At 46.8% G+C, this 8,699-nt stretch overlaps 2 protein-coding genes across 4 annotated transcripts in view; one reads left to right on the forward strand and one right to left on the reverse strand.

Moving 5' to 3' along the window:
* HNRNPDL (heterogeneous nuclear ribonucleoprotein D-like) lies at positions 1-5,467 on the reverse strand. Of its 2 annotated transcripts, none has more exons than XM_012647202.1 (8): positions 4,622-5,467; positions 3,656-3,824; positions 3,391-3,552; positions 2,823-2,954; positions 2,572-2,686; positions 1,865-2,035; positions 1,425-1,517; positions 1-261 (listed from the first exon to the last, which is right to left on the reverse strand). In XM_012647202.1, exons 1-7 carry the CDS (start codon positions 5,062-5,064, stop codon positions 1,447-1,449), a joined length of 1,263 nt encoding a protein of 420 aa, XP_012502656.1. In that variant the 5' UTR covers positions 5,065-5,467; the 3' UTR covers positions 1-261; positions 1,425-1,446. The 2 variants fall into 2 exon arrangements, with proteins under 2 accessions (XP_012502656.1, XP_012502657.1); XM_012647203.1 differs by lacking the exon at positions 1-261 and adding an exon at positions 270-1,046.
* A 400-nt stretch (positions 5,468-5,867) lies between these two features.
* ENOPH1 (enolase-phosphatase 1) overlaps positions 5,868-8,699 on the forward strand; it is a 15,996-nt gene continuing 13,164 nt past the window's right edge. The window contains exon 1 of one of the 2 annotated variants that reach the window (XM_012647204.1): positions 5,868-6,213. In XM_012647204.1, coding sequence (XP_012502658.1) covers positions 6,130-6,213 — 84 coding nt within the window. In that variant the 5' untranslated portion in view covers positions 5,868-6,129. The remainder of the gene's footprint in view (positions 6,214-8,699) is intronic. The other variant, XM_012647206.1, reaches the window with a different exon arrangement.

The raw sequence follows: 8,699 nt of genomic DNA on the forward strand, positions 1-8,699 counted from the left end.
CAATCACATAAGGAAGCATTTATTTGAGGTGTAACATGAAATCATACAAATAAAATGTATATAAACACAAATCCACATTGAGTCATAACACAGATAGCAAAGGACAAAGTAAAAACAAAGAAAACTAATTGGCAGCTATATACAGTTGGACACAGTTGTGTCTTGTACACTAGAAAGTCTTTTACAAAATAATCATCTTAGATCAACAGAAGACCAATCTTCAATGTCGTCCTGCAAGATGGGTTACATTAGCATCTCCTCCTAAAAACAAAAACAAAATAGCAATTAGATCTGTGAAACTCTGACAAGCTTTTAAAGGTCCACTTTCATGAATTGCTTTAAGTCCTCACTTTATTCTTCAATAATTAAAGATCACATGCATATTTACTGGCAAAATACGGTTTGGGTAATTAATAAACTCACCCTGGAGTTCTGAAATATTAAATTCAAACCTATTCAGTAAAGAATCGGGGAATGCAATCTCCCCATATTCACAGGTTGAACTGTGCTAACTTAAGGTCTACTAGAAGCATCTCTAGTAAGCCAAGTAAAGTGCTACCACAAACAAATTTCTAATAGGCTTGTTTATTATATTACATGAACATAAATTGATTTCTGCATATGATCTTTAATTTATATCCCAGATTTAAAAGTTCTTGTTTTGGTTTGTAGATTTCACTATTAGCTATAAAAAGAAAAAGCAAGCATTAAATCTTAAAGAATGAACACTTAAAATGAGGCTCCACAATTGAAATACAACACTAAACAGAAGACCAAAATGATTAAGCTGTAAAAAGGCATTTATGTACTTTAACTCCTGTAAAAAACCATTTAAGTTAAGTTTAGACACTTAATCTCCAAAAAGATTAAAAAAGAAGCCAAAGTCTGAAGTTTTCCACTTTAATCTTTACGCTGGTACATGAAGTTGGAAGAGACCATACCACAGGACAGCGTTTTCTGGTGTATGCCTTGCGCTCTGCCCGCAACGTGCGACCCCCAGAGATAGACGTGGTCAGGGTGACACACGGCCTGCAATGAAGTTCCCGCTGGCGGGTACAAACAAGGTATAATGTCAGAGTTAGAAGACAACATTCTTGTTTTCCTTAAGTTGTACCCATTTCAGTACTTTACCTGTTAATAGTTCTAAAAAAGTTTAATTATTCCTCTAGACCACCTGGTACACAAAGCAAACAGAAAAACTCCTAAGTTTTTCTGTATTACTAAAGAAGGCGAGATAAGACTTTAAAGTTAAAGATCTATAGACACTTTAGGCAAAACAGGCTCATAAAGCAATTTAAAAAAAAATCAACAATTTAGTAAAAACGGGCTACACATTATTTTGTTTTTACTTATTTTTCATTTGTCTATTGATCTTTAAATTAAATTAAGATATTTCTACTGGTGTCTTGTACTTTTATACACACCTGTTTTCTCCAATGTCCTCCTTTAGTATGGCTGGTAATTGTTTTGGTGATTGCCACCCCCTCGAGATGCCTTGCCATAAGTGCTCTGTTGGCCTATTTTGAAAAGATAAAAAAAATTTCATTAACATAGTTTTCTATGAAATGGTTTATGGACATCAAAAAACTATAAAACACAAATCTTTGCATGCTAAACAAATATTAAATTAGGGTATTTTAACAGCCATAATTAGTCATAAATCACACATCCTAGGCACATTTATAACCACCATACTATCTCTGTATTAGTATAATTGCCCCATGACTACAACATACTCCAAAAGCTTAACTCGAAGCAATTAAATAAATGGAAAACCCATACACACACGAATATTTCAGAATGGGATTTTACAGCACTGAATTTTAGTATCATTGGCTTATGAAATTAAGTTAAATATTCTTACCACTGTAGTCTGCATATCCCTGTCCATATCCATAGTTCCCATAGTTATACCCAGTATAATCATATCCGCCATAGCCACTATAGTTTTGATCACCACCATAGGCACTATTGTAATTTCCATATCCTTGATCATAATAGTTATTAAATCCTTGGTTCCAGTTTTGGCCCTGACCTGAAACGATGCACAATGATTGTTAGGAAACAACTTCTAACTCCCAATCCTAACATAAGATGACACATTCCTATCCTTCACCCTGACTAAAAAGATAGAATGGACATATGTATATAGCTACTGCTTGAGAAAGTGTTTTTCCAGATATTATAAAAAGGGGCAGAAAGGCCAATTGTGCCGGTATCAAGCTTCCTAAATTATAATGTAAAAACCATTAAACTTCAGCCTACCTAGGCTGTCCTGCTTAAAACAAGGACTCCCACCTGAGAAAACCCGTCACACCATGGTGTATCATGTAATGGTATAATTTTTATCAAGGATGACATCAATTGTCAAAGTGCCCATGCTTTGAACAGGTTTTCAAAACTAGTAAACTCAAAGAAACTCCCCCTCCTCCCTTCCCACCAAGCTGAGCATTTTTCCATGTTGGAACGTTTTGTAGCTTAAATTCAGCTTTGCATTCTCCCGCGAGCTCGCTCATACACAGCAGCATACAGCTTAAACCACGGAGTCATTCCCCAACAAGTAAGTCTTACCTCGGCCTCTACCCCTAGTACCACCTCGTCCACTGGCTGCAGCACCTCTTCCCCCTTTTTGTTGTTGCTGTTGCTGCCTATATACTTCTTTGGGTTGTGCAACTTTGATTTCACACTATAAACACATTAAAAAACAGACAAATAGGATTTTTACTGAAGTCTAAAATTAAGCCATTCTAATCTTTTTAAACAGATTAAAAAATTTTCACTAACTCTCAAAATTTTCACTTAATATAATTAAATGGCTTTACCTTCCCAGAACCAATTTGATGGTATCTGCTTTCTAACAATTTCTTCACTGGCTCTTCATCTGTGTATGTGATAAAACAAAATCCTCTTCTTTCATTTGTTTTTGTATCCATGGGAAGTTCAATATTTTCAATCTGAAATCAAGACATACACTCAAAATCATCCAGCAATGGTACATGAAGCGATCACAGGGTTTTAGAATGCCACAGGTCTTTTTCAAGCTTCAACTTAGCATGTTACTCCGATCAGATGCCTTCTGTCTAAACACTAGTGCTTTATGATCAACATCAACCTAGAGTGATTCGCTGTGCATGTGAAGCACTGAAAGAAAAGTAAAACGTCCTTTATTTAGTAACACCGACCACATTAATGTATCCATGTTGTGGCCAAAATAAATTAAGGAATTGATTTCCATTATAGCACAGAAAGCAGCAATTAAGGTATGGTCACTAGAAAGGGCTTAAGCAGTAATTTAGTCCCTTCCTCACTTGAAACATGAATTTGTTCTATAAAAAACGGACCAGGGATGAACTTTAAAAAAAAAATATGAATGTAAATATAACCACACACCTCTCCAAAGGCTCCAAAATATTCTTTAATTTGTTCTTCGGAAGTATCTGGGCTCAATCCACCCACAAAAACCTTTTTAGGAGGCTCTTTCCCTTTTAAAGCTTTGGCCCTTTTGGGGTCTATCAATTTGCCATCCAGTTTGTGTTCTTTCAGTTCCAAAACCTAGAAGACAGATGTATTTAATCTGACGGCAATACACAACCAAACCCCAGAACAATTCGCAACAAATACACAGAAGCAGCTCAAACGTAGAACACGTTCCTACCTTATCAACACTAGCAGCATCTTTGAAAAGCACAAAGCCAAATCCTCTTGATCTTCCAGTGACTGGATCTGTCTTAATTGTGCAGTCTACAACTTCCCCAAATCGAGACAAATATTCAGTCAGATCTTTCTTGCTTGTATCCCAGCTCAAGCCTCCAATAAACATTTTACTAGAAATAAAAGTTGTTGGTTTTTTTTTTTTTAAAGCTTGGCAGTAACTTAAATAACTACTTCAGCCCTGCAACTAATGACACCGTGAAATAAATACAGAGGACTCTATCCCCCAAGCGCAACCGATCTAACCTATGTTTACCGCCACATATAAACAGATCGCAAAAATCCTGAAATTCCACCGAGGTTACTTATTTAAGCCCGTGAACAGATTGCTTTCCACGCTGCACAATGCAAAGCTTAAGCGAGAACAAAATAGGGTAACGGTTCCGCCCCGATTCTTTAGGGTCAGGAGGCCCGACTTCCTAAACTGGTCCTCCCAACTCATGCTCGTGCTCAGCTGTCAAGCCAACGTTCCACCTTAAGAACTCAGCACACTGTGTCCCGGGAATCCGGGGACCAGTCGTCTCCTGGGGTGCAAACCTCGAGTGTCTGAACCGCCCCCCGGAAAACCGCGCGAGCAGTAACGGAGACACAATGAAGAGGCGGCGGCAGCTGCAGCAAGCGGAGCAGCCAGGCCGGCCCCTCCCCCCGGGCCCCATGCGGCGCCTGCGCACTCGGGCCCCGGTCGCCGCCGCCCTCCTCCTCCTCCTGCAACCCCTCCGCCCTTCCCCCACCCTCCGCGGGCCTCTCGAGTCACCCCCTCCGTCCCTTAGTTTCTTCTTCCCTTCAAGCTGGCGGGACCCGGCAGGCACGCGGGGAATCGCCTCTGGGCCAGAAAGGGGACAGCGCGCGGCTCCCGAGGGACGAAGGGCGCGTGCGGCGCACGGGGGGAGAGGGGACAAGCGTGCGGTACCCGTCATCCTGCTGGTTCTTGCTCGCGTTGATCTTGGATCCCTCTGCGAACTCCTCTATGTTGCTGTACTCGTTCATGTCCTCCATGGCGGCGGCGCTGTCGGCAGGGGGGTGCTGGCGCGCGGTCCGGGTCGCGGCGGCAGCGGCGGCGGAGCGTTGTATGGAGCTGGATTTAAAATGGCGGCGGAAGAGATCCGGGCGCCGCCTGCGCCCTCCCTTTATAGCCGCCCCGCCCGCCAATCGGGAGGGCTGCTGGGCGGTGACGTGGCGCTGGGCCCGGCGCGCCCCCTGCCGGGCGGAGCTGGGAGCGAGCGAAGGGAGGAGCGGGGCGAGCTGCCGCGGCGCCCGCGGCCGCCAATGGGAGAGGCTGCGGGAGGCTAAAGTAGCGGGAGCGGAGGGGAACAATGGCGGCGGCACATGGGAAAGCCGGGGCGGGACCTCCATCGCGGCCCTCCCGGCGAGGTCGCGCGTGAGGGGACACGAGCTCGGGATGCGAGAAGCAGCAGCAGAGAAAGACGAAGGGGCGTTAAGTCCTGGGGCCAGAAATCCCGCGCGGCGCCGACGCAGGGCCACAGCCCCTCTTGCCTTGGAGCCTTTGTCTCTGGCGTCCGGTCCGGCCCACTCCCAGCACAGAGGCGTCAACCCCGCCTTTTTCCGCCCGCGGTCCCCCAGCGCGGAGCTGCTGCGTCGGCCGCTGCTATCGACCAGCGCCGCGGCCGGACTGCTCCGGAACAACGCGGACTGCGCCCGGCGCGGTGGCTGAGGCGGCGCGCCCGCCCGCCCGCCCGCGCACGCGTGTTTTGTCCCCGAGCTGGCTGGAACCAGCGGAGCAGGAAGCGGGCGCGCGAGCCGAGGGGGCGCGGCGGGCCTCCCTAGCGGGTCGGCCGAGACCGGGCCCGGCGCGGCCTCTTGAAGCGCTGGCAGCGGACGGGAGGCGGGGCGGGGGCCCGGTCGGATCACTGTCAATATGCAAAGCGGACGCAGTGGGCGGGCAGGGGCTGGGTGCGGTAGAGGGCAGGGGGCACTCACATCCCCGGCGCGCCACTCGCGGGGCTCCGTCGGCACGTGCCCCGGGCCTCTCCCGCTCGCTCTACCAGTCTGCGGAGGGCGCGCGCCCGCGCGCTCGGCTCCCGCGTTCGTTCTTTGTTCCCGCCCACGCAGAGCCCATTTTGACGGACGGCGTTCGCGGCCTGTGCTGGCCAATCGGCGCCGGCGCCTTTGCCTCCCCCGCCCCCTCGGAACCCGTCAGAGCCGCCCCCTCCCCCTGCCCACGTGGTCTCGGCCACTGCCCCGAACCGCTCACGAGTTCGCGGCTTCGGGGCGGCCGCTTGTCCGCTTCCAAGTGTGCGCCGGTGGCTTCTCCCGCAAGCGCTCCAGGTAGCGCGCGGTCGCCGCTCCGAGATCCTGCGGGGCTGTGGGGGTCCCAGGACCGCGCTTGGACGCGCCGCCGGCACCGCCCTCCGCCCTCCCCACCCGTAGGCCGCGGCCCCGTTGGCATCCGGAGGGGAGATGGTCGTGCTTTCGGTGCCCGCGGAAGTCACCGTGATCCTGTTAGATATCGAAGGTACCACAACCCCGATTGCTTTCGTGAAGGTGAGGGGCGGAAGGAAGCGGGGAAGTCGTTTGTGCTTAAAAACAGTTCAGATTATTTTGCGAGTGTTGCAGACTCGCCCTGGAGACGTGAGGCTTGGGAGAGGCGGTGCGGCCGGCTCCGCGTCTCCCGTGGGGGGAGGACGGGAATGCTCTTCCTCGAGCCCCGTCCTCTCCCTCCCCCGTCCTTGCTTTCGGTCGGGTGCAGACCGGGGAGCGGGGATGGGAGCGGTCGGCGGGGCGGGGTCCGGAGACGCGGGCGCCCCTCACCCCGCAGGTGTGCACCCTCGTGCGCAGGTGAGCGCCCTCTCTCTGTCCGGGCGGGCCTGGCGAGGCGGCGGCGGTTTAAATATGGTCCTTGAGGCTTTTAGTCTCCAAATGCAAAGACTGAAGTGTCAAGACGACTTTTCTGGAAGCCCTGGTGTCTTGGGCGACGACGGTTGCTCTTCGCCCCTTGCCGCCCCTGCTGTCGGTGGCTGAACTGAACTGCACGCTGTATTGTTTTACTTGACTAAGCTCTGTGGTCCGCAGCGCTGATTTTTTTTTTTTTTTAGCTATAGGACACTTACTAGATTCCATTCATTTTTCTCAGAAAACCACAGAAGCTTGATGCTCTTATCCAGAACATTCCTTCTAGGATGTCACGGTTAGCCGACACTTGTTGGCACCTAATTCACAAGCTTACAACTTTGCATTATAGCTGCGCCTTTCTTATACGTGTGTATATTCTACTCGTCTTTAAGAATAAGTGAATATCAAATGTTAGTATAATTTTTGGAAGAATTCCTCAGATCTCATCTCCTATTTATGTGGCGCCCAGAGGTTTAAGAATTCATTTCAGACGCAAGTTCATGTTAACTAGAGCTGCTTGCATAACAGCAATACTCGACAGAGAGAGAGAGAGAGAGAGATTGCAAAGTAGGAAAAAACCCAACTTCCCAGAAACTGAGAAGGCTGACTTTTAAATTCTATTTTAGTTTTATTTTAAAAAATTATCTGTGAGGAATGAGTTTTTTGATGTAGGATATAATGTAAAATCCACATACAGTTCTAGAACTCCAAGTATAGCAACCACTTACACATTTTTTTAGAACAATCCCAGTACTTTGACATCTTAGCAAAGGTTCAGAAGAAATCTAGTTTGGCATTTTTCCCAAGTTTTAAACACACCAGAGACCACTGCGACAAAAATCAGATTGCTCAAATGCTAGTAATTGAGTTGACTTCCCTTTTTTCTCGTTGATTGTGACAGAATAAGTGCTTTCTTGGTTTTCAGAGTAAAAAGGATTCCTCATTTTTGTGGTTTATAGTTTCTAGCTCACTAGCTCCGTTCTGGCTTTCCCCTGCTTTCTGCCGTCATCAGGAAACCAGGGCTAGTGACTGGAGGGGTAGTAATGTGGCATTAGAGATGCACCAGTCTTGGAAAGTGGATTTGGGGATAAGATACCTCATGCAAATCAACTTTGTAACAAAACAAAATGTCCCTCCCCCACCTTTTTTCCCCAGTGTGTCTTCTCCTAGGTGACATTATGAGCCACTTGTTGGAATCTTTGAGATCTGAGAACACAAATGGCTTGGTTGCCTAAATACATTTTTCTGATTTTAACACCAGACTACAAGCAAATTCAAGGCAGGCTGAAAAGAATGATTCAGGGATCTTGTTTAAAGGATAGTTTCTTGTGCTGTATTTTACAGTACTATCGGTTATTAATTGTTGATATCGTTTATTATAATTTAATCTATTGTAACTTACTGCACATGAATTTATCAAAACCAGTGTTCCTAAAATGTTTAGAAGAAAGGTCTGTGTGGATGTTGATGGTAATTATGCAAAAAAAGAATTCCATTAAATGCACTTCTGGGACATGCTAGTCTGGAATTCAGGTAGGTTTCTTTATTGCAAGACTTCTCAGAGCCTTTGTATCATACACACACTCACTCTTTGTGAATCTTCAAGAGGAGTGGCATTTCACAAATTTACTTGAACAAAAAACTTTCAGCAGAGTATCTCAAGGACTAATCTTTTGAGCACCTTTTTTTTTTAATTATTTATTTTTTTTTAGAGGCAAGATCTCGCTCTGTTGCTCAGACTGGAGTGCAGTGGCGTGATCATAGCTCACTATAATCTCTAACTCTTGGGTTCACCTCAGCCTCCCAAGTAGCTAGGATTATAGGCACATGTCACCATACCTGGCTAATTTTTATATTTTTTGTTGAGACAGAGTCTTGTCCAGACTGGTCTTGAATTCCTGGCCTCAAAGCATCCTCTGGCTTCAGCCTCCCAAAGTGCTGGGATCACAGGCATAAGCCACCGTGCCTGGCTATTTGAATACCTTTTGAACCTCTGAATATGGAGAGGTTGAGCATGGGAGTTGAAAAATGTCCTACTTTGAACTTTATTAGTCAGAGTAGGTGTGTGAATTTGTAGTCCTGCCTCCTGTGGGATGCTGGAAGGAAACATTGACTATATGTGCAAGATACTTGACTCA

Source organism: Propithecus coquereli, unplaced genomic scaffold (genome assembly GCF_000956105.1).
Source record: "Propithecus coquereli isolate 6110/MARCELLA unplaced genomic scaffold, Pcoq_1.0 Scaffold26, whole genome shotgun sequence".
Classification (NCBI taxonomy): domain Eukaryota; kingdom Metazoa; phylum Chordata; class Mammalia; order Primates; family Indriidae; genus Propithecus; species Propithecus coquereli.

Bases quoted from the DNA above. Each gene is read 5' to 3' on its own strand.
- HNRNPDL (XM_012647202.1), bottom strand. From the start codon at position 5,064: ATGGAGGTCCCGCCCCGGCTTTCCCATGTGCCGCCGCCATTGTTCCCC. The intron at 2,687-2,822 runs GTAAAGCCATTT...ATGTGTTTATAG, and splicing joins ATCAAATTGGTTCTGGGAAG to TGTGAAATCAAAGTTGCACA. The intron at 2,036-2,571 runs GTAAGACTTACT...GCATCGTTTCAG, and splicing joins TACTAGGGGTAGAGGCCGAG to GTCAGGGCCAAAACTGGAAC.